This window comes from Pristis pectinata, chromosome 32 (assembly GCF_009764475.1).
Source record: "Pristis pectinata isolate sPriPec2 chromosome 32, sPriPec2.1.pri, whole genome shotgun sequence".
NCBI lineage: Eukaryota > Metazoa > Chordata > Chondrichthyes > Rhinopristiformes > Pristidae > Pristis > Pristis pectinata.
Window position 1 is genome coordinate 11,274,163 of NC_067436.1, and position 26,620 is coordinate 11,300,782.

General features: G+C 40.5%; 1 protein-coding gene across 1 annotated transcript in view; it reads right to left on the bottom strand.

Annotated features, from left to right (window-relative positions):
* Positions 1-5,852: 5,852 nt before the first annotated feature.
* Positions 5,853-26,620, bottom strand: part of LOC127585265 (dual oxidase 2-like) — a 98,310-nt gene continuing 77,542 nt past the window's right edge. The window contains exons 29-34 of the mRNA XM_052042594.1: positions 25,849-26,002; positions 24,337-24,569; positions 22,552-22,710; positions 18,531-18,686; positions 12,976-13,104; positions 5,853-7,979 (exon numbers count right to left, since the gene is read on the bottom strand). Of these exons, the coding sequence (XP_051898554.1) occupies positions 7,857-7,979; positions 12,976-13,104; positions 18,531-18,686; positions 22,552-22,710; positions 24,337-24,569; positions 25,849-26,002 (954 nt within the window). The 3' untranslated portion in view covers positions 5,853-7,856. The remainder of the gene's footprint in view (positions 7,980-12,975; positions 13,105-18,530; positions 18,687-22,551; positions 22,711-24,336; positions 24,570-25,848; positions 26,003-26,620) is intronic.

Sequence of the window (26,620 nt, forward strand, 5' to 3'; positions counted from 1 at the left end):
ACTTGATCTATTTGCTTTAAATATCACTCACATGGGGCATAGTCAACCCATCAAGAATCGTCATGCTGAATCATCGAATTCCAAAATAGCGCAGGTGTCATGTTCCGTTTCGAGTTATATATGCGATGCATGGCACATTTTCCCACACTGAATGTGCATGTGCAGTAGAGATCATGTTTTTGAGCTCCAACAGCATTCACTGTACCTTCAAAGACTCTCCAGTCATAATCCCAATTTTGCACTGAATTTCTTCTGCTGTTTATTTATAAGATATTAAAGATGGAAGGTAGTCAGGAAGATCTTTTGTGAACCCCAGGGCCAGATACTGGGCGGTAATTGTATTTTTCTGAAATGTGGTTGTTCATTTTGTGGTTGCACAATAAGTTGGCCAAAACCGTAATCTTTACACCTGTACTCAGATCTTATTGTGATAAAAGCAAAATGTGTATTTCACGATTTACAGAACATAGAACAGTTACAGCATTGGACAGGCCATTCAGCCCATGATGTTGTGCCAATCTTGATTTCAATTTTTACTAAATGTCCTCTTCCTGTGTATCATCCATATCCCTCCATTCCCTTCATATTCATGTGTTTACCTAAAAGCCTTTTAAAACCCACCAAACTGTTTGCTTCCATTCGAGGCACCTACCACACTCGGCATAAAAAACTTGCCCATCACGTCGCCTTTACACTGCTCCTCTCTAACCTTAAAAGCATGTCCTCTTGGTGTTTTACATTTCTATCCTGGGGAAAAGATTATGACTTGTCTACCCTATCTCTGCCTCCCATAATTTTAAAAACCTCTATCAGGTCTCCCCTCAGCCTCCGACGGTCTGGGGAGAACAACCCAAGTTTGTCCAACCTTTCCTCATAGCTCATACCCTCTAATCCAGGCAGCGTCCTGGTAAACCTTTTCTGCACCCTTTCCACAGTCTCTAGATCCTTCCTATAATGGGGTGGCCAGAACTGCACAGAATAATCCAAGTGCGGTCTGACTAAAGCTGCAACATGACTTGCTTACTCCTTTACACATTTTGCCTTTATCACAATAAGATCTGAGTACAGGTGTAAAGATTATGTAAAGCTTTGGTGAGACTGCACCTGGAGTATTCGTTGCAGTTTTGGCCAATTTATTGTGCAACCACAAAATGAACGACCACATTTCAGAAAAACACAATTGCTGCCCAGTATCCGGCCCTGGGGTTCACGAAAGATCTTCCTTATTACTTTCCATCTTTAATATCTTATAAATAAACAGCAGAAGGCAAGCATGCTACATGTCTTCTTTACCGTGTTAACCACTTGCTGTTATAAGACTATTGAACAGATGTTGGATCTGGTTGTTTCTGAATCCGCAGGTTCTTTCAGGAGTCCAAGAATGATTTGAAAACAACTTGGTGCTTCACAAAGTTTTATGGAAAAGTTTAAAACAAAGAAACAGTCACAGAGCACTTGGCACTAGCTTTACTACTGGGAGATGAGCCAAGACAAAGGAACTAAAAGGGGGAAGGAAAAGAGAGCAAGAGAGAGATTAACAAAAAAACGACTCCTTTTATACCTGAGATAAGAGGTCCTCCTTAGATAACAATAGTCCAATCAGAAAACCTATTGGATACCTGTGGCAAAATCAACCAATGAGAAAACATGTATTCACATGATGGACGTACCAATATCTAGGAAGTGGCCATTCCTTGTACAGCCACTTGAGGTGTATTAAACACTATACATTTAAAAAACTACTTAAGAGAGTCAAATCCAACACAGACCTCTTGCATGATATGATGAATTCTTGACCTCACAATCTATCTCATCATGGCCTTGCACCTTTTCATCTGCCTACACTGCACTTTCTCTGTAACTGTAACACTATATTCTGCATTCTGTTAATTGCTTTTCCCTTGTACTACCTCGATATACTGATGTGATGAAATGATCCATATGGATGGCATGTAAAACAAAGTTTTTCACTGTACATGTGACAATAATAAACCGATACCAAGTACCAATTATCCTGGTACAGAAGATTGCTCATTAATCCAGCTTTTAAAAACCAAAATAAATTAAAAGAAAAATATATTTATATAGCATATTTCACAAAATATCACAACCAATGTGGTACAGTGTTATCACTATTTTAACATAGAACATTTAGCAGCCAATTTGGATCTGGTTTAAGGATAGATTTTGGCCAGGCCGTCTAGTCTTCTAGGCAAGCTAAGTGAAGGTGTGAGAACATGACAGTTAGAATATAATGTAGAAAAATTGTGAGTTCTCCCACTTCGGTGCACAAAACAGAAAAGCACAGACTTTTTAAAATGGTGACAGATTGGGAAACAGTAATCTTGAAAGGGACCTAGACACCCTTGTCCACAAGTCACTGAAAACTAATAAGCATTAGATCAAGCAATGAGGAGGGCCAATGGTATCTAGCCTTTATCACAATAAGATTTGAGGACAGACATTAAGAAGCTTTGCTGAGACTGCAGCTGGAGTACCGTTCACCATTTTGATTGACTTAACTAAAAAAGGATATACTTGTCACAGAGGTAGTGCAATTCATAGGATGTTAGGTTTGTCAGATAAGGAGAGGGTGAGTGGACTAGGCCTGTATTCTCAAGAATTTAGAATGAGAGAAACAAAACTCTTACAAGCTTGACAATGGAGGATGCTTCCCCGGGTTGAGTTGTCTGGAAACAGGGGTTACACTCTCAGACTAAGCAGTAGATTGTTTAGAACTGCGATGAGAAGAAATTCGTCAGCCGGCATTGAGTTCTCTGTCCTTGAGGACTGTGGAGGCCCAGAAGTTATTGAGATCATTATTGAGATATTAAAGGAACCAAGGGGTGTGAGGATAGTGCAGGAAAATGGAGATAAAGTTGAAATTCAGCCATGATCTTGATGAATGGCAGAGCAGGCACTTGCTACTAATTTTCTGAAATAGTGTCATATGGCTTTAAGGTCCACTTTTTTTTCAGGAAAGGCTTTTATCTAATATACAATCCAAAAGATGGCAGCTCTGACTGTTCAGCACTGTCCTTGTACCACATTGGAGTGGCAATGTCAATTTTGTACACAAACTGTAGACTGCTGACTCAGAGATAAACATGTCATACAAATTATTGTGGTATCAGACATGGCTAAAGTGATCATAATACAGGTTTGTGGAATGTGCGAGTCTATTGTAATTATTATATGCAAATTTTTGCCTCGGAATTAATCTCCAGTCAGTCGCACTTTATCTCTCTTTTGTAAGGGTCTCTTAGTTTAACTGTAGAGCGACAACTATAATTTTACATCTGGATATTGAAGGCGCAACTGTGGTGGGGTGAGGGACAGAGTTTATCACTTTAATACCTCCTTGATGTACGTGGATTGCACAGAAGGTCGTTATGACTTGCATATCAGTTTTGGATCACTACAGTCACACATTGGAAATGTTCTTAATTTCCATTTATACATCAGTTGTTCATATCTGCCATTATTTGTGCAGGTATAATTTAGAGATGACTATAAAATCCTCTGCAACAGGTCTTTCACTAATTGCTTATTTACGACCTTGTGAATTCCATTTGACTTTGCAAACTTTATCAGGATTAAAACTGCCTTGCTAGAGATTGAGTGCAAGGATCTAAATGGCTTGTGTGATCTTAAACGCTGGCAGGATACATTAGTGAGGCCCCACTTAATGGTGAGGCGTACATTTTCTTAAATTTGCTGGATTTTATGGAGGGTTCTGGTGTCATAGATAAGTGATGTTTGCCAGCACTAGATGTTGGAGAGAACTGAAGTGTTAAAGAGCCACCATTTCCATGCTGACCATCAATTACCCAGCTAATTTCAGTGACCTGCACTTGGTCCATTGCTTTCTATACCATGGCATTACAAATGCTCTTCTAGATACTTCTTACATGTTGTGAAAGTACCTACTTCAACCACCTACTTGGATAGTGCATTTCAGATTCCAGCCAACCTCTGGGGAAAATTGCTTCCTCACATCCCCTCTAAACCTCTGAATCCTTACCTTAAACCTGTGGTTATAAACACATCTGCTTATTGGGAGAAGTTTCCCACTACTTATCCTACCTATGCCACTCATGATTTTACATATCTCTACCAGGTCCCCCCTCAGCCTCCTATGTCCGAGAAAAACTATCCAGTCTCTCCTCATAAGTGAAATGCTCCATCCCGGGCAACATCCTGGTGAATCTTCTCTGCACTCTCTCCACTGAAGTCATGTCTTTCCTATAATATGGTGACCAGAATTGCACACAGTACTCCAGCTGTGGCCTAACCAAAGTTTCATAAACATGTACCATAACCTCTCTGCTTTTATATTCTATACCTGGCTAATGAGGCTAGTATCTCATACACTTTCTTCACCACCTTATTTACCTATGCTGGCATCCTCAGGGACGTTTGGACTTGTACACCAAGTCTCTGTTCCTCAATATTTCCTGGGACTCTACTATTGTTCCAGTGTTACACAATTTTATAATATTGAGTTGGAATTTAGCATGGTGATTGTGGCAACAGTTGCCCCCAACTGGTACTGAGGATGTTAGGGCTGTGCATCTCCTGTTTCCAAAGTATAGTCCCATCGACACATTGCCATTCCATTGCTGAAATCAGGGTAAAAATCTTTGGGCATAAATCTTATTCTAATATTCCTGATATTGTACCTTCGAGTTTTATGTGAATTATAAATCATCAAATTTGAGTAAAAATGAACATGTTCAGTAACAATACAGTCATTGCTCTAAAATGATATGAATTATTAAGTAATTTGAATTAATCTATTTAAATAATACAACAAAAATAATGCTCATAAGAATTGAATTATCTTGTAATTTTAATTTAACTCTTAAAACTTGAATTTAGACTATAAATGACTTTCTTTTTCCCTTCCTGGATTGCAACATATTATTTACTTTGCTGTTTTCATAATGAACATGACGCATGAAGCACATTGCTCTAATTTTCCATCTATTACATACAGTATGTGTGTATATTGAGACAGAAATGTCAAACCACAGATTACTTCCTTCTTGCACAACTTGCTTATCAGATTTTACTAATAATGATACATTTGATGATGTACATGTCTATTACAAAGCATATCTCTCCCACCAAAGCTTCTCTTCTAATTTTGGAATATTACTTTATCCATTTATGTAATAGATTCAGATTACCATTTTACAATCCCAGTTTGTTAGCCCTTAGAACAATTTATCCACCCTAGAATGTGTAAGTGAACAGTCTTTAGTTTAATCAAACAGCTGGTCTATAATGCTGGGCAAGAGTTTATCTCAATCAAAACAAGTGATTCCATGAGAAAGAGGCACAAAGGAGGTAAAGGATAATGTTAGATTGAAAACTAGAGTATTCAGAGTGGCAAGGGCTGCTGGTAGACCAGAGGATTTGGGAAGGTTAAGCAGTAGAAGACTAAAAAGCTCATAAGAAGGGAGAAAATGAATGTTGAAAGAAAACTTGTCAGTGGTATAAAAACAAAGTTTCCATAGATATTTAAATAAGAAGAGGGCAGCTACAGTAAATATGGGGCCTCTAGAGAATGAGGCTGGTGAATTAATGACAGCAAAGAAAGATAGTTGGCAGATATGTTGAATCGATTGTTTGCTCAGTCTTCATTGTGGATGACATTGTTAATATCCTTAAGATATCATATGAGCCAATTTTAAATAAGATGGTATAACTTACAAAAATCCCAATTACAGCGACAAGTTCCCTTCTATCAACTCCCCCATTACATCCTAAAGTATTTGAGCAAGTTTGTCAAACCTGACTTACCTTTCATAAAACTATGTTGATGAGGTTAAATTATATTTAGCTTTCCTAAATGATTAGATATCTCCTCTTTGATTATTGGCCCTATGGATTGATAAGGGATAAACTATTGGAGAAATTTGGGGTGGGCTGGGGTGCGTGGGGTGGTGGGTGTGAGAGGGGAAAGGCAAGTCACCAGGATGAATGGCAAGCTAGGGTTTTAAAGGAAGTGGCTGCAGAGACGGTGGACCCATTGATTGAAATTTTTCATAACTTGCTAGACTCCGGAAGGGTACCAGAAGATTTGGAAACAGCCAATGTAATTCCCTTGTTTAAACGAGGAGAGCTGCAGAAGGTGGGGAACTACAGGGCAGTTAGTTTAACAGCAATCATTGGCAAGCTGCTAGAGTCAATAATCAAAGAGGAGATATCTAATCATTTCAGAAAGCTGAATATAATTTAACCTAATCAACATGGTTTCATGAAAGGTAAATCACGATTGACAAACTTGCTCGAATACCTTAAGGATGTAATAGGGGAGCTGATAGAAGGGAACCTATAGATGTAGTGTATTTAGATTTCCAAAAGGCATTTGCCAAGGTGCCACATAGGAGGATAGTGCATAAATTAAAAATCCATGGAATGAGGGAATGTATGTTAGAATACACTGAAAACTGGCTGTCTGCTAGAAAGCAGAGAGGTGGAGTGAATGGTTCCTTTTCAGATTGGAAGGAGGTAACTGGTGGAGCGCTGCAGGAGTTAGTTCTCGGCCCTCGATCGTTCACTATTTACATTATTGATCTGGAGAAAGGAACAGTATGCAAGGCTTTCAAATTTGCTGATGATGCAAAAATATGTGGAAGGGCAGGTTGTGATTCTCAAATAGGATATAGCCAGATTGATGAGTGGGCAAAAAACTATCAAATGGAGTTTAATGTGGTGGTGAAATGAAGCTAGTTCTTTGGTAAGAAAAATCACAAGGCATATTATCATCTAAATGGAGAGAAATTGCAAATGAGTGAAGTTCAGAAGGTGTTCTAGTGCATGAATGACAAAAAGCTAGCAAGCAGGTCCAACAAGTAGTTTAGAAGACAAATGGCATTTTGGCCTTCATTACCAAGGGATTGAAGTTTAAAAATTGGGAGATTTTCTTGTAATTGTACATGGCATTGGCAAGGCCTCACCTGGAACAATGCATTCTTTTGTCCCCTTAAAAAAATAGATATAGTAACATTGGAGGCAGTACTAAGGAGATTCACCAGGTCAATTCTTGGGATAAGAGGATTGTCCTACCAAGTGAGACTAAGTAATATGGCCCTGTATTCCTTGGGGTTTAGAAGAATGAGGGGTGACCTTATCCTAAGGGGGCCTGAACAGGGGTAGACGTTGGGATGTTGTCACCAGTGGAAGAGTCTCGAATAAGGGGATGTAACTACAAGGTAAGAGGCCGGTCATTTAACACTGAGGTAAGGGGAAATTTCTTCTTGCAGAGGGTGGTGAATCTCTGGAATTCTCTGCCCCAGTGGATGGTGGAAGCTGGATTATTAGGAGTATTTAAAGTGGAGGCGGATAAATATTTGATGGTTCAAAGAATGGCTTAGAAGAAGAGTTGAGGCCAGCATGGATCAGAATGGTGGGGCAGGCTTGAAGGACCTGCTTCTACCTTTTTTTGTTCTTGAGTCAATGGATGTGGATTTATTTAAATAAATCCAAGTAGTATTGAGGGTTAACACTCAAGATTTAATGGCAGAGTAAAGAGTACATTTTATTCTAAATCCTGTCTAACAGTTCACAATTCGAGGGACAGCCCTCTCACATATGGATCATTTTAACAAATCATTTGACATTATCTTTATCTGTACAGATGCTTACAGCTGAAAAATATTGTTCAGAAAAGTAAAGTCAGATTTATAGATCCCAGTGTTAAGATTGTGCACACAGAACACAAACTACCACATGTACACAGTGAGTGAAAGATACAAACTTTTTCAACCTACACAAAGTATTCCTTCACTTTAAGGAAGATTTATAAAGCTGAATTTATCAGAAGTTCAAGTAGAAGTTTCGTGAGGCTAGAAGTTCTCGTAGTGATGATGGAATTGCATTGTGTGCTGCTTGTTCATATCTTTGCAGGCTTTTTCTACATTTTTAGTCATTCCAGGAGGTCCACAGCTAAACACCCCAACTTTGGTAACCTGCTCATCAAAAATGAACAAAAAAAATTACACCAGAAAGGATTTCACAATTCCCTCAACAATCCTGGATCAGTACAAAAAACTGTCATCTGATTGACACTCTCCCTCACTTCTATGATCTCTTACGGAACATAGAACAGTGCAGCACAGAAACAGGCCCTTCAGCCCACGATGTTGTGCCGAACTAATTGAGCTAATTAGTGTTATGGAGTGTTATGGAACAGAGGGACCTAGGAGTGCAAGTGCATAGTTTGCTGAAAACAGCGTCACAGGTAGATAGGGTGGTGAAGAAGGCATTTGGAACTCTGGCCTTCATCAGTAAGGGCATTGAGTATAGGAGTTGGGAAATTATAGTTGCAGTTATATAAGATGTTGGTGAGGCCGCACTTGGAGTATTGTGTACAGTTTTGGTCACCCTGTTATAGGAAAGATGCTATTAAACTAGAAAGAGTGCAGAAAAGATTTACCAGGATGTTGCCTGGACTTGGGGGCTTGGATTACAAGGAGAGGTTGGGTAGACACGAGCTGATAGGACTAGCTCGGTGGGCAATACAGTTAGCATGGACGAGTTGGGCTGAAGGGCCTGTTTCCATGCTGTATGTCTCCATAAGTAATGACACTAATCCCTTCTGCCTTCACATGGTCTATATTCCTTCAACCTCTGCCTATTTTTGTGCCTATCTAAGAGCCCCTTAAACCCCCTCTAATGTATCTGCTTCCACCACCTCCCCCTGTCAGCGCATTCCAGGCACCCACCACTCTCTGTGTAAAAAAACCTGCCCCGCACGTCTCCTTTGAATTTTCCCCTCTCACCTTAAATGCATTACTGCTTATTTGATTGCAAAGTTTTACATCTGTTTTATTAATAGTAATACATTGTTTCCCTGACTCTTACTCAATCTCCTGAGCTGGAAATGCCTTTCCTCATTCCTGTTAGAACCTGCCCACCTGAACTGAGTGCAACAAAACCTAACTATAGAGTCACAAGAGGCGTGCAGATGTTAGAATTTCAGGGAACCCTTACCTCCTGTGCTCTCCCCTCTCTCTCCTTCTGATACACCTCCGGTCCTCCAAATTTAGTTCCCTCTGCTATACCACCCACCCCCACCCCACCCCACCTCCAGCACTCCCATCACCTATTTTCCTCTTCCTGGCTCCGTCCACCTTCTCCCCACACGCTTCACCCGCCAGATTCCCTCCCCTCTCTGGTTCCATCTGCCCTTCACCTGTCCCCTAATGGTTCCCATTATCACCTCCCTCAGATTCTAGCCTTCCTGCTTATCACCCTCCATTAGATGTCTCCATCTTCACCCTCCCCTTACCTAGTTCCATCTGCCTTTTTTTCCCCTTGTCTGCTTCCATCTATCACCCTCATGCCTCTGTCTCACAACTTCATCCCTCCTCCTCCACCACCTGAGTCTATCTGCTCATTATCCTTCACCCGTCCTCAGACCACCTATCTCCTATTGGCCCCTGTCTCACCCCTCCCCTCCTCTCCTTTTTATATGGCTATCTTCCCTCTCCTCTCTCAGTCCTGATGCAGGGTTTCGACCAGAAGTGTCAACAATTCCTCTTCCCCCATAGGTGCCGCTTGACCCACTGAGTTCCTCCTGTAGTTTGTTTTTTCACTAGAAAAAGAGTCACAAAGTAATATCGCATGGAAGCAGGCCCTTCAGCCAACTGAATCCATGCTGACTATCAAACAAGCATTTACATCAATCCTTCATTAATCCCATTTTATTCTTCCCTTTACCATATATATCAGGTTTAGTCAGGCCAAGAGTGGATTAGAATCATGGACTCATACAGAACAGAAGTAGGCCCTTCATTCCACCATATCCATGGTGACCAACCAGGATCTTCTGATAAAACTGAGTTGTGCCATGTGGGAGCAGCTCAGTACTCAATCATGGTCAAGGTAAAAATGTGCAGTAACAATAAAATCTACAGATATTTCAAATCCATTCCTCTAAATTAATGTGAACTATTCAGCAATTCAAATTAGTATCACCATCGTCCATTCCTGATAATATTTGGTGTGTCATATTCAACAGGGCAACACCATGTCTGGGCTTGTTACATCTACAATGATGATGAAGTCAGGTCAGTTAAGGCATGGAAAGAGTTATAAAAGAATTATTAATATTTAGGTGGAGGTTGGGTTCAGGTTGAATTGGGTTTTAATGTTATACTGGAGCACCAGGTCCCTGTATCATTGCAGGTTGACTGTGATTTAATGTAACACTTCCTCCAAATACTCACTCACTAGGGGAAGTAGTAATCTCAGGCTCATCTATACAAGATAATTGCTAATAAATCCAGCAGAGAATTCAGGTGAGGCCTCTTTCTCTTGAGTGTAGTGGTAGTGCGTAACTTGCTATCATAGAGTCATAGAGTTATACAGCGTGGAAATAGGACCTTCAGCTCAACTTCTCCATGCTGACCAAGGTGCCTTTCTGAACCTGCTCCATTTGACTATGTTTGACCCATATCACTCCAAACCTTTACTATCCATGAACCTATCTTGATGTCTTTAAATGTTGTAACTGTACCCGCCTCTACCACTTCCTCTGGCAGCTTGTTCCGCATACCCACCACCCTCTGAGTGAAAAACCTGCTATTCAAGTGCCCTTTAAATCTTTCCCCTCTCACCTTAAACCTATGCCCTCCCCTACCCTGGGAAAAAGACCCTCCTCCTTATCTCTGCCCCTCATGATTTTATTAACCTCGTAATGTCACCCCTCAACCTCCTTTGCTCCAGGAAACACAGTCCCAGCCTATCCAATCTCTCTTTATAACTCAAGCCGTCTAGTCCTGGAAACATCCGAGTAAAACTCTTCTGCACCCTCTCTGGCTTAATCGCATCCTTTCTATAGTATGGCGAGCAGAACTATGTACAATATTCCAGGCATAGTCCCAGTAACGTCTTGTACAGCCAAAACATGACTTGCCAACTCTAGTATTCAATGCCCTGTCCGATGAAGGCATATGTGCCACGTTCCTTCTTCACCACTTTGTCAACCTGAGTTGCCACTTCCAGGGAACTATGTACTTGTACCCATTGGTATCTCCGTTCTACAGCACTCCTCAGGGCCCTATCCTTCACTGTGTTTGTCCTGCCCAGGTTTAACTTCCAAAAATACATCACTTCACATTTGCTTGAGTTGACTTCATGTCTTGAGATCACGACATGAAGGAGCAAGGAACATACTGTATGTTGGTACAGTAAGGTGAAGAGGGATCATAGGAGTTCATCTAAAGTGGAAATGCTAGAATTTATCAACTGGACTTTTCTTTCCATTCCATTGCTTTCCGTTCTTTGTCAATTTTTGTCATTTTTAGCTTCTGAGTTCCCTAAATCTACCCCTGCTTCACAGGGTTTTACAATCAACTTTTGAACTAGCTTGGCCCAGATTCACTAATTAATAATCATTTTTCATTGTCAATTCTTCTTGAAACTGGCAGAATGTTCTGCATTTCCACAGTTAGTAGATTAAATGTGAAATTGCCAACGATATTGGCATTCCTTCAGAGGCTTTGCTGTTCAGCAGCCTTATCCATGAAAACCAAGGAAATGTAGTGAAAGGACAAAACATTCAGCTGTCTCTGAACAGACTCATAGTCAAATACTCTGAAATTTTAATGGCACACTAATCCAAATTATTGCTTTGCAACCTCTAAGACTCACAAAACAAATTCTATATATATAGATTATAAGACCCTCAGTTTAAGATTTCAAAGTAATATATTTTAAGATAGTGTAAAAGATTTTTGAAACTTACTTGTGATACTTCCTATTCTAGTTATATTTCTAATCTGTAAAAAAAATTAATGTTGGCAAAAAATTCTGCCCTTTTCTTCCTGGTTTGGTGTTATGAATTTTTCATAATTGATTGCTTAGCTATCAATCATGGAACATTCTGATCTGGGAACATTCTGATCTGATGCATGACAGCAAACATGATAAGGAGGATGGATGTTTATGCCACAGGGGTTGCTGTGTCATTGTGGGCAGCTTTCTTTGAGGTCAACAGTGAACATTGTCACTTCAGCACCGACTGCAAAGTCCTGGCCATTATTTTTTCATTCAACACAACATCTGTTCTACTCTTTTTGATCTTGGTGACCTGTATTTTTAGCCTTGGCTCTCCATTGATTTTTTTCAATCATTAGGCCACATTTGATGAAGATAAAAAATATGCACAAAATGTCTATAAAGCAGCTGAATATTGCAGTGCAAGATCCAGAAAAAATGTCTAACTTACTGCTTTTGAAAATATCTATTATTGCTTGGGAAGGCAGGTTTACGTTATTGCCTGTTTATGTTGGTCATTAAACTGGGTATTATTACATGTTGCACAAACAAACATGGAAGAATAAAATGGAATTAATGAAGTATTGATGTACGTGAGTGTTTGATGGTCAGCAGGGATTCAGTGGGCTGAAGGTCATGGACAAAGGTTTAATAAATAAGGTGTGAAAGAATATCATATCATCACACTTAAAACAAGCCTCGTCTCCAAGAAGTCTATCACGCTTCAAAATTCCATGTTAGTGTTTCACACTGTGTTAGTTGAAGTACCATGCTCAGCAACACTTTGATCACGTTGCACTAAAATGGACTTTGTTTTTTCTGTCCTAATTGCGTTTTCTTGAAAAATTGTGTGTAATTTATGTGTAACATGTTTTTCTTGTGAATGCTGCTTATATGATGCTATGTGCTTGTGATGCTGCTGTAAGTTTTTCATTGCACCTGTGCAGACATGTACTTGTGCAGATGACAATAAACTCGACTTTGACAATATAATTTAGTGCATGACAAGTTCTGGGGCATGCATAACATTGGGATATGTCACACTGAATCAAATTCACAGATCCACTTAAAATTGCCTTATCAAAGCTGTGCATTCCTGAAATGTTGTGAAATGGCAATATTTACCATGGTGATGACTGGATACTTTAAACTATAGCTGCAGGACCAGATACTGCTACTCACCTCAGGGTGGACATCCACAAGTGAGCTGAAGAAAGGGACAAATTGAGGACGTCCAAAGTGTGTGATGGATTGAAGTCCAGTGAACAAGCTACGGTTTGACACCTTCTGAAAGTGACGCTCGCAAATGTACTAGACCAAACAAAAAATGTCATTAAATTATGTCCAGAAATAGAGCAAACATAAAATTAATAAATCATCAAGATAACCGAGCAGTTTCCTCAATGCTGTGCCAAATGTTTGCACACAAAATCAATTCAAGTGAGGTTTTTTTCCATTCTCTTCACTATCATTCTGCTGTGGACATTGCCTAATTGTTGAAGGTCAGTGCTTTCTAGAATGGATTTTCTGGCTGACGTTAGGATACAAAACTCACTGCAATTGCCAAATTGCAAACCCAACTCCAGGCATCTTTGTTGCAAATACCAGTAGAACTCGGTCAGTCCTAAGGTATGTAATACAGTTACACAAGTGTTGGTTGAAAGGCAAGGTAACATTCAACTGGGGTGTTTGCAGTGTATTGGCTGTTACAATATGCATTGGCATCAGACTTAGTTCCAACCTAAAGATTCATAGATCCATAGAGTTATTTAGCATGGAAACAGGCCTTTCGGCTTATCAACACTAATTGTATTTGCCTGCTTTTAGCCCATATATTTCAACCATGTATTCATCCAAATACCTTTTAGATGTTGTTAATGTACCTGCTTCTATCACCTCCTCTGGCAACTCGTTCCATGTACCCACCACCCTCTGTGTGAAAAACGCCCCTTAGATCTCCTCTAAATTTTTCCCCTCTCAACTTAACCTATGCCCTCAAGTTTTAGACTACCCTACCCTGGGCAAAATACTGTCTATCTATCCCATCTATGCCCCTCATAATTTTATAAACCTTTATAAGTTTAACCCTCAGCCTTCTTCCTTCCAGGGATAACAATCCCAGCAATCTCTCCTCGGAGCTGAAGCCTTCCAATCAAGGCAACGTCCCTGTAAATCTTTTCTGCACCCCTCTCGAGCTTAACCACATTCTTTCTTTAGCATGGCGACCAGAACTGCACACAATACTTCAAGTGCGGACCAACCAATGATTTGTACAACTGCAACATGTCTTCATAACTCCTATACTCAATGCCTTGGCTGATGAAGGCAAGCATACAATATGCCTTCTTCACCACTCTGTCTACCTGTGTTGCCACTTTTGGGAACTATGCACTTGTACTCCAAGGTCTGGCTGTTCAATAACACACCGCAGGGTCCTGCTATTCACTGTGCATGTCCTGGCCTGGTTTAACTTCCCAAAATACATCACTTCACACTTGTCTGAGTTAAATTCCATCAGCCATTCCTTTGTCCACTTTCCCAGTTGACCTTTATCCTGTTGTAACCTTAGACAACCTTCTTCACTGTCCGCTAGACCACCAATTTTGGTGCCATCTGCTAACTTACTAATCACACCACCTACATTTTCAACCAAATCGTTAATATATATGATGAACAACAAAGGACCCAGCACCAATCCCTGTGGCTCTGCTGGTTACAGGTCTCCAATCTGAAAAGCAATCCTCCATTCCCACCTGCTACCTCTTGTCACTGGTAATTTTTAAATCAAATTTGCTATCTCACGCCATATCCCATGTATTCTAACCTTCTGGACCAGCCTACCGTCAAAGGTCTTGCTAAAATCCATGTAGACAAGTTCTACTACCCTGCCCTCATCAATCCACTCGGTCACCTCCTCAAAAAATCCAGTTGAACTTGTGAGACATGATCTCCCACCAAACAAAGTCATGTTGACTAACCCTAATCAGTCTTTGCCTTTCCAAGTGCAAATAAATCCTGTCCCTCAGAATTCCTTCCAGAAACCTTCCCACCACTGACATGAGACTCACCAGCCTGCCGCTTCCTGGCTTGTCCTTGCAGCCTTTCTTAAATAAAGACATAACATGAGCCATTCTCCAGTCTTCCAGTACCTCACCCATAGCTAAGAAAGATAAAAGAATATCTGGCAGGATCCCAGCAATCTTCTCCCTTGATACAATGTCCTATGATACATCTGGTCAGGCCCAGGGATTTATCCACATTTATGTGCTTCAAGACTGCTAACACCTCCTCCTTCATAGTGTCGATATATTTCAGGATATTACCGTTCTCTTCTGTGAACTCCTGAGCTTTCATGTCCTTCTTCACAGTACATACAGATGAGAAGTATTCAGTTAAGATCTCACCCATCTCCTGTGGCTCCACAAATAGATTACCACACAGATCATTACTCTCTCTCTAGTTACCCTTTTGCTCTTAATATACTTACAGGATCCTTTAAGATTCTTCTTTACCTTATCTGCCAGGGACATCTTATGTCCCCCTTCTGCCCTCCTCATTTTCTTCTTAGGTGTACTTCTACATCCCTCAAGGGATTTGCTTGATCTCGCTGCCTATACCCGACATATGCCTCCTTCTTTTTCCCCGACCAGAGTCTTAATATTGTTCGTCGACCAGGGTTCCCTAATCCTGCCAGCCTTGCCCCTCACTCCCACAGGAACCTGCTTGCCTTGAGCTCTTCCTATCTCACTTTTAAAAGCCTCTCAGTTGCCAGACATCTCTTTAGCTGCTAACAGCCTCCCCCAATCAACCTTTGCAACTTCCTGTCGAATGCCATCAAAATTAGTCTTGCCTCAATTGAGGACTTTAACTTGGGAATCAGTCTTACCTTTTTCAATAACTGTCTTGAAACTAACAGAATTATGGTCACTGGTCCCAGAGTGCTTCCCCACTGACCCATCAACCATTGCCCAGCCTCATTTCTTAAGAAGAGGTCGATTGTAGCCCTTTCTTTAGGAGGGCTATCTACATGCATGGGATCCAAGGTGAATTGGCCATTTGGATTCAGAATTGGCTTGCCCATAGAAGACAGAGGGTAGTGGTTGATTGGACTTATTCTGGCTGGAAGTCTGTGACTAGTGGTGTTCTGCAGGGATCCGTACTGGATGAAAATGTGCATGGGTGGGTTAGTAAGTTTGCAGATGATACAAAGATTTGTGATGTTGTGGACAGCATAGAAGACTGCCAAAGCATACAGCAGGATGTAGATCAGTTGCAGATATGGGTAGAAAAATGGCAGATGGAGATGAACTTGGCCAAATGTGAAGTGTTGCACTTTGGGAGATCAAATGTAAAGGGACAGTATACTGCTAATGGCAAGAACCTTAACAGTGTTGATGTGCAGAGGGATCTTGGGGTTCAAGTCCATAGTTCCCTGAAAGTGGCTACACAGATTGATAGGGTGATAAAGAAGGCATATGGCATGCTTGCCTTTATTAGTCGAGGAAATGAGTTCGAGAGTTGGGAAGTTATGTTGCAGCTTTATAATACTCTAGTTAGGCTGCATCTGGGGTATTGTATTCAATTCTGGTCGACTCATTTTATAGGAAGGATGTGGAGGCTTTGGAGACGGAGCAGAAGAGGTTTACCAGGATACTGCCTGGATTAGAGGACATGTGTTATAAGGAGAGGTTGGACAAACTTGGGTTGTTTTCTCTGGAAATGCGGAGGCTGAGGGGAGATCTGATAGAGGTTTATAAGATTATGAGAGGCATAGATAGAGCAGACAGCCAGTATCTTTTTCTCAGGGTTGAAACGTCTAAAACCAGAGGGCATGCACTTAGGGTGAGAGGGGGTAAGTTCAAAAGAGATGCGCGGGGCAAGTTTTTGTTTTACACAGAGAATGGTGGGTGCCTGGAATACGTTGCCGGGTGGTGGTGGAGTAGTACAATAGAACGCTTCAGGAGGCTCTTAGATAGTCAGATGAATGTGCAGGAAATGGAAGGATATGGACATTGTTTAGGCAGAAGGGATTAGCTTAGTTGAGCATCTGATTACTAATTTATTTAGTTTGGCACACGTTGTGGGCCAAAGGGCCTGTTCCTGTGTTGTACTGTTCTACGTCCTACATATTGTTTCAGAAAACTTTCCTGATATCACTTAACAAATTCTGCCCCATCTAATCCCTTAGCACTTTGGCAGTCCCAGTCAATATTAAGGAAGTTAAAATGACCTACGATTACAACCCCATTATTCCTACACTTACGTGCGATTTCCCTACATATATGGTCCTCTAATTCCCACTGACTATTGGGAGGCCTATGGTATAATCCCATCAAAGTGATCATCCCTTTCTTATTTCTAAGTACTCATATAGCCTCACCATAGCCATATAGCCTACCTACAATATAGCCTCACTAGAATATCTTCTCTGTCTGCTGTGATGTTCTCCCTAATCAATATTGCAACTCCTCCTCCTCTTTTACTTCCACGTCTGTTAAGGACAAGAGGCACACAGAAATGTAATCATCTCCCAGATCACCAGCCTAGTTTCCCCACCTCCCCCCAACCCTTCCTGCCTCAGGCTACACTATTCTAACTTGTAAGTATATCAACATCTCTTCATTATCGTTGGGTCCAAATACTGGATCTGCCTTTCCAAGGATCACACTGCACAGTGGCTCAAGAAAGCGGGTCGCCACCACTTTAAGGGCAATAAATACAGGTCTGGTCAACAATGCCCACTGATGAATAATGCCCATTAATGGATATAAGAACAACACTGGAGGGTGATCAAACAAGATTTGTCAGATTTGGAGAAATTTGGACAAGTGGCCAAAAGCTTGGCCAAAAGTAGGTTTTAATGAGTGAAGGAGAGAGGTACAGGTGGAGGGGAATTGGTAATTGTTTTACTATTGTCACATACCGACATGCAGTAAAAAGCTTTTGTTTGCATGGAGATCATTCCATATACATCGAGGTCGTACAAAACAAAAACAAAATGCAGGACATAGTGTTACAGTAACAGAGAAAGTATAGTGCAGGTAAACAAATAAGGTGCAAGGGCCATGAAGAAGTAGACTGAGAGATGAAGAGTTCATCTTTATTGTACAAGAGGTCCATTCAATAGTCTTATAACAGCAAGATAGAAGGTGTCCTTGAACCTGGTGGTATGGTGTTCTCAAGCTTTTGTATCTTCTGCCCGATGGAAGGGGATGGATGAGAATGACCGGAGTGGGAGGGGTCCTTGATTATGTTGGCTGCTTTCGTGAGGCAGCGGAAAGCAGGCTAGACCAGGTAAACACGTCTGCCCTCGGGGAAGTGAAGAAAATTTAGTGACGTCCAAGTTATTTGAAATGGAGAATCAAAGAGAACTCAGTGGGTTGTAGCACCAGAGGAGGAAGACGGGGAGATGGCAGAGAGGAAGCTGTGGAGGGATTTGAAAACAAGAGTTACTGCCAAACCAGGAGTCAATTTGAACCAGTGAGCATATGAACGACAGGTGAATGAGACTTGGTGTGTTAGGATAATGACAGCAGAGGAGTGCATAAGTTCAAGCTTTGTTTGGAGTGGGAAATGGGAGGATGGCCAACAGTGCATTGTAATGTTAGATGAGAGTTTCAGCAGTAGACCTGTAGAGTCAAGGATGGAGTTGAACATGGTACCTTGGAGGGGTTAAAGTTCTGAAAATCCCAGTTCAAAAATGTATTTGTAAAAATCTAGGTTCAAATGTTACTTACAAGCATTGTGGTCCGCAGGTCAAACTTCTCTGCTAGCTGAGTGATGTAGATATGAACAGAGACCAGGGAATTTTTATCTGTCTCTTCAACTTCACGGATGATGTCCTCCAGCCACTCAAATTGCCTCTGTGTTCGAGTCACCCAGATAAAGTATATCTGGCAATGAAGAGGTTTACGAAGTTATTAAAAGCAAAAAAACCCCTCAAAATTCACCACCCATTAATACAGCAAAATATGTAATTAGTTTTGATTGCCCGATTTCCAATTTCATACTTTGGAGAGGATGCAGAAGAGGTTTACCATGATGTTGCCTGGATTAAAGGGCAGGTGCTATAAGGAGAGGTTTGACAAACTTGGGCTGTTTCCCCTGGAGTGGCAGAGGCTGAGGGGAGACCTGATAGTTTATAAGATTATGACAGGCATAGATAGACAGCCGGTATCTTTTTCCCATGGTCAAAATATTTAATACTAGAGGGCATGCACTTAAGGTGAGGGAGGAAAAGTTCGAAGGAGATGTGCGCGGCATGTTATTTTTACACAGAGAGTAGTGGGTGCCTGGAATGCGCTGCCTGGGGTGATGGTGGAGGCAAATATGATAGAGGAGTTTAAGAGGCTCTTAGATAGGCACATGAATGTGCAGAGAATGAAGGGATATGAACCAGAAGGGATTTGTTTACTTAGGTGTTTAATTACTAGTTTAGGTAGTTCGGCACAACATTGTGGACCAAAGGGTCTGTTCCTGTGCTGTACTGTTCTGTGTTCTACTGATTCAAGATTGATTTGTGAATGTTGTTAAGGGCTAATATCCCAGCTCTGGGGGCATTGGTATCGGTTTATTATTGTCACTTGTACCGAGGTACAGTGAAAAACTTGTCTTGCATACTGATCAATTCATTACACAGTGCAGTTACATTGGGTTAGTACAGAGTGCATTGATATAGAGATGGCTCAGCTGCTGCCTATTCATATCACAAAACTGCAAGGCACTCAGTTCAGTTTTCAATCCTTTGGAAAGTAACGACAATGTTTCACTGACAGTGGTCAAACATTCAAGGTGGAACTCGTATGGTTGAGAAGGAAAAGCTTGCAGGGCGTTGGAGGAAGTGGCTAGCTCACACAGGGTAAAGCCCAACTCTCAATCCAGTGTGATGCAGAAGAGATTTTATCAATCCCAGTGTCCACATACTTTGCAGGGCAATATTTATATCCCATGTGTGCTTTTGAAAACAATCTCCTAGGATTATAAATGAGTGAAGGATTTCAAAGTTCATAAGGTACAGCTTTTTAATTAGGTGTCAGGAAATTTACATTGTAAGTTATAAAAAATGATGGAAATGGTGCTGGACTGGTGCAGTTGAGAGATTTTTATTACGTTCTGGTTCTCCTACATGCCATCCAACAGGGTGGAGAAGGAATCATCTGTGTGAATTATGTTCAGTATTTTTGGAAGTAACAGCTGACATGGCAGATCTATGTACTTAAGGAAGCACCAGAATATTACAAAACAAATAAATGTTATTGTATCTGTTACTCTCTCTGGTGGAAGGAAGGCAGTGAGAATATAATGAGTACAAAGATTACACTGTGATGTGGCATTTCTCACAACAGTAATCAATGTTGACTGAGGGTATGATTGGCAACACTGAGTTACTGAGAAAAAAGAATGCTATAAAAAGAAAAATAACTTGCATTAATTCTTGTCCCTTTCACAATAGTATTTTCTATGTCTGGTCACTGTTGAAATATAGGAAAAATGACAGACTAGTTGTGCATGAAAAGTTTTCAAAAATCAGTGACAATCTCTTATATTGATGTTGGTTAGGGGATTAACAGAGGCAAGGTCACAGGGGATAATTCCCTACTCTTTTATATGGTGTCATGAGATTTTTTTTTACCCCAGAGTAGCACATTTGTTTGCTGCGTGGCTGGACAACATCCCAGCTGAAGACCCATGCTCCAGGACTATCTGCACCTCTAACCAAGCCTTTCCAATAGAGCTACAACATTAGCATCTACCTGCTCATGTAGAACATTGCCCAGGTATGTTCCAGTTACCAAAGCAGGTCAAATCCAATCTGGCTAAGTACAGTTCAATGATAAGGAAAGTGATTAAAAGTGTTATTGGCGGTGTTTTTAGGCTATATTTACTCACCAATAACCTGCTTACCAATGCCAAGTTTGGGTTTTGCTAAGACCACTTGGTTTCAGATCTCAACACAGCTTTGTTCCAAACATGGACCAAAGATCTTAATTCCTAAAGTCAGGAGAAAACAATATGCCTTTGACATCAAGGGAGCATTTGACTGAATGTGGCATTAAGTAATGCTAGAAAAATCAAAGTCAATGGACATCAAGAAGAAAACATCAAGGAGTTATTCCAGCTGAGGTTGACGAAGGTCAATAACCACAGCCCCAGAACATCAATGCAGGAATTCATTAGTGTCCTAAGCCAAACCACATTCAATTGCTTCACCAAAGCTTTACTTCCCTTACATACTAGTGTCAGAAATGATGATTACACCATGATTCACTGATGATTATGCAATGTTCAATTCCCTTCACAACATCTCAGCAGGTGAAACAGTCCAGACCTGCATGAAGTAGGACCTAGACAGTATTCAGGCAGGGACTGCAACATCCATCATCAAAGATCCCCACCATCCAGGCTACGTCATCTTCTCGCAGCTACCATTGGGCAGGAGGTACAGAAGTCTGAAGTCCCACACCACCATGTTCAAGACTTCCCTTCAACCATTCGGTTCTTGAACCAACAGGTACAGGCCTAATCACTACAATTTAGCAACACTATGACTACTTTGATCACTTTGCATTAAAAATGGACTTTATTTTATTTTGTTCTAATTGCGTTCTTCCTTGTAAAAATTGTATATAATTTATGTTTATGTTTTTCTTGTGAATCCTACTTATCTGATGCTATGTGCCTGTGATGCTGCTGCAAGTTTTTCATTGCACCTGTGCACACATGTACAATAAACAACAATAAACTCGACTTTGACTTTGTGCAACTCACAGTTTGTGCTCTGTTAGCATATTCTGCTATGGTAAGGGTAGATATTAAAGCATCACAGTGGATCTTGGGGAAAAAATTCTATTTAACCTACTCCTGATGGATATCCAAAAAGTTTTGGAAGGTGGGTTTTGTGCAAATGCTTAATTAAGCTTGACCTCTATACCTTTTGTAATATTAGCTGTACTCTGCTTTAAGACTGTCACCCTCTATGACTAATGGTTCATGTCCAACTGCACACTGGCAGAGGCATTGTGAACTAAACAATACACTCTTTGTTTGAGCTCCTTGTGTATCAGGCTGCATATTTTACAATGAACTTTATTTGAGGTTAACTACCCACTGAGCGTACATACTTTACCACTATGATACTTCCTCTGGTTGAAGACTTGACAACTTTCATAGAATATAGAACAGTACAGAACTGGACAGGCTATTCGGCCCATGGTATTGTGCCGATCGATGTCAATTTATACAAAATGTCCTCTTCCTGTGAATCATCCATGTATCTAACTAAAAGCCTCTTGAACTCCACCAAACTGCCCGCTTCCACTACTACCCCTGGTAACCCATTCCAGGCACCTACCACTCTCTGCATCAAAAAACTTGCCCCTCACATCACCTTGAAACATCTGTCCTCTAATCTTAAAAGTATATGTTGTCTGGTATTTGACATTTCTATCCTAGGGAAAAGATTTTGACTGTCAACCCTATCTATGGCTCTCATAATTTTAAAAACCTCTATCAGGTCTTCCCTCAGCCTCCGACACTCTATTGAGAACAACCCAAGTCTTTCACTAGGCTTATCCATGGTCATCACTTGACCTAGGTACAATGAAATGGCCTGCAACGATGCAAAAGTCAGCTCATAAAAGTCAGCACCTTCAGGGAAGAAGGGAAAAGAACTTGGAGAAAAATGTCTACTGTTTCCATTCAAAGTCTCAAACACATTAACTAAAGCACCAGCACAATATTAAGTGAGCTTAAGTTTACCTTTTTACATGATATTTTGTCCTTGACCGTTGACTTGTGGACAAGATCTTTGAGGATAGATGCAAAAGGCGTCACGCCAATCCCACCTCCTACCAAAACAGATACCTCAAACCTGTTCCATTCTTGGTGGCCCTCCCCGAAAGGACCATCCAGATAGATCTAAAGAAAAGATTCTCAATTTCAATTATTGTTCTTATACACTGATCTTCTTTGCAGCTTTGCCATTTATGGCTTCAATATAGTCAGGTGCTCCTCAAAACACATCTCTCGAACCAAGATTATACTCACTTGTTTCCAGCCACATATCTTTTTTACATTGATAGTTAAACAACACATCTGGGGATCACTTTAGTAGGTTTACCTACTTTAACAGTGAACTAGAATTGCCATTGTTGTGATGGTTCCAGTGAAATCCCACTGGGTTGAGGATTTTACTGCATATGTCTGACTTCACTCTCCCCATGCTTGACTGCATCGGAGTGTGCAGCCACATTGTGATGCATTCCTCTCAATTCACAATCCCATATAAACATACTGATCTGCTGTTGCATTCGAGGATGCATTTCCAACATGCAGCATGCAGAGAAACTCTTCCCCACACCACTTCATCACCAACACCAAGACCAGTAAGGTAGCATCTCTAAGGCTGCTGAATGTTTAGACCAGTTTTAAAGTGCGACTTCAGTTGTAAGTTAATACCCCTATTTCATTTCACTCTGCAAACTTAACTGTCAACAGTGAAGTGCCAATTTCTCAGGCTAGCTATTTTTATTAAATATGCCATAACTATCACTCATTCAACACAGTAGCAAACATTGCAGGTACTGGAAATTTAAAATAAAAACAGATAATGGAAATACTCAGGTCGGGCAGCATCACTGGAGAGAGAAATAGAGTTAATGTTTCAGATCCATGACCTTTCAATCAGATCTGCTGAATAACATATTTTAATTCACTTTTTTTTTCGATGTTATGTTGTATGGTAATAAATTTCCCAGTGAAGTCAGTGAGTTTAATGAAAGCACAGGAAATGGGACCCTGGCCAGTTTGAAGAGAAAGTAGGAAACAGGACCCCAGTGAGTTGAATAGGAGAGCAGTAATCGTGGCCCTGGTGAGTGGAAGGGAGCGCGGGAAACATTAGCTGGTGTTAGGTGCTGAACCAAAAGGACTTCCGAATGATTGTATACCAGATTATTGGAGTTTTATTGTGTTCATTTCTGGAGAACCATTATCGAAAATTATGAACCAACATTTAAAAGACATTTGCACAGGTACATGGATAGGAAAGGTTTAGAAGGATATGGGTCAATCATGGGAAAATGGGACTAGCTTAGATGGGCATGGAGAAGTTGGGTCGAAGGACTTATTTCCATGCGGTATGATTCTATGACTCTAACTCTTTGTTCTTCCAGTAGTGTCATGCAATCTTATACATTTAACTTGAACAAGCAGATGGATCATTTAATTCAACAACTTCTGTGAAAGACAGTAATTGCAGAAATCCTGCATTCAACATTACTGTATGCCGTGCTGAAGTAACTGCCAAGTTTACCTAAACCAGGTTTTTCATTGGGGTTTGTGCACATAACTTTCACAAGTCCGAGATGAAAATGTTAAGAGCCAAGGCCAAGCCAATGTTAAATCTAATGAGAAATGGTCAGAAATAATAATCTTTTGATCATAAGGAGATTTCCTTGTTTTGGGAAATAACTCATACTGGAAATATTTAACTTCATAAACTTCCAAAATTTGAACTCAAAACGACAGCTGAAATTGTCTTCTTACCTTTGGGTAAAAACCAAGGCTCGATATATTCTCAGAAGAGTATATTTCCCGTAAGCGCATTGTCCATGGTCCCACAGCCCGGATATGAAGGCTAAGGGTATCTTCATGAGGAGCTGAGGTCAGGGTGAAAGGATGGTACTCATTTGTTCCCAAGACAAGACTTGCAATACGTACCCACTGACCAGACATGTAGTCAAAATCTCTGGGTCGTTTAAATTCAAGGTGAGTAACACCTACAAAAAAAGTGTTTAATTTTCAGGTGTTTTCACAAACAAGAGTCAGCGTTGAACACGGAATGTTGGACACAGAGTTTCTGCTGTGGCAAGAGTTTCATTGTGTAGCATGAACATCTTTTACTCTGCTGTGAGGAAAATCCCCAGAAACAAGGCAAAACTGTATCTGGCTTGGCTGATAAACCCCAGGACTCCCATGGGATCAGGTGGAATCCTAGTTTAATATCCTTCAGACTATTTCGCTCTTTCCCCTCAGGAGACAGTAAGTTAAACTGGGTGTAAAACCAACATTCTATCTGATTTCAGCAGTTTCCTGGCAACCACTTAGGTTAAATGCTGATGCCAAAAAAATTGGACTGTTCCTTATTCATTTTTCAATTTTGTATTTCCTATGAATATTTCCCTGAACATAGAGCGAGATTAACTAGTGCCAATGTCAACTCAGTGACCATGTGAATGCATCATTCACTGGATCTTATCTCCTGGAGATATTCCTCAGGTAGTGCCATTGTAATGCCATTGAATGTCTTAGACCCTCACTTGTTGGAGATGATTGTTATCTGGCAATTCTGTGGCAATAATGTTACTTGTCTGTTATCAGTCCCTCTCTGAATGCTATCTAGGTCCTACTTCATGCAGGCCTGGACTGTTTCACTTGCTGAGATGTTGTGAAGGGAATTGAACATTGCATAATCATCAGTGAATCATGGTGTAATCATCATTTCTGACACTAGTATGTAAGGAAAGTAAAGCTTTGATGAAGCAACTGAATGTGGTTTGGCTTAGAACACTAATGAACTCGTGCACTGATGTCCTGAGGTTGTGGTGATTGACCTTCAACAACCTCAGCTAGAATAAATCCTTGATGTTTTCTCCTTGATGTCCATTGACTTTGATTTTTCTAGTATTACTTAATGCCACATTCAGTCAAATGCCCTCTTGATGTCACCATAAGGGTTTGAAAAATCATCATGGAAAACTCAAAGTAGAAAGTCTTGTATTCCATATGGCTTTTTAGGCAAATATCTCCCTGTTGTGTTGTGCAGGGAGGTATTGTAAGTAGCAATGCCTACCTAACCTGTTCTTGATGGTTAAAGAAACAGTATTGGCTAGGATGTATGAGGAACTCCCTTGCTCCACAGAAACATGGGTTGTTTCACATTCACCTGAAGTGAGCCTAAAGAACGTAGTTCATGTTAAAATAAAGAAAATCAATGAAGAGGACTGTTTGGAATCGTTAGTTCTTGCAGTGTGACTAGTTTGGAGATTTTCGACCTACCTGAAGGCAGAAGCTGCGCCCTCACAACATCTATCTCGATTTTCTTCCTGCTGTAGCTGACAAATTTGTCTCCAACAAAGAATAGAGTGGGGACGATAAAATAGATGTGGAATCTCTGAGGCTGAAGCAAAGCAGCACTACCATGTAAGATTATCTGTTTCAAAAAGACAAAAGTTGCCCAGTGACAAGGTTAATTTGTTGAATCAAGTTAAATGGTAGCATTCTTCAAGTAATGAACATAAAGGATACTTCCTTCAAGCCAGGCACAATCAGGCTACATAATTCAGCTTGCTCCCTGAAATTAGCAAAAAAAAAGTGACATTGCTCCCATGAATTCCTGACTTCCTTTTTAGCTAATTGTTCTTGGTATTGGTATCACTGGTAAGACCATATTCCTTTTCATTGCATGAACTAGGTGATTGTTTTATTGCCATCTTTATATCTGAGTGGCTTACCTGATTATTTGCTCAGTTAATCATGTAATGTTGGGACAGTTATTTATAGGACAATAGAGATGATAGGTATGTTTCCTTGAAAGGCTTTAATGGATTAAGCTTTTTATTGTCAATTTTGCAGATCATATGACCTATTTATCTACTTAGAAATTGTGTTATTGAACTTGCCATATTTTGGTTGGTTATCCAGTGAATATACACTTTGTATGCAGGTAGTTTTTATTGTCATTATATTTATGTCTGACTGGCTTACCTGACTATTTCCAAAGGCATGTAACGTTAGGATGATAGAGATGAAAGTACATTTCCTCGAAAGG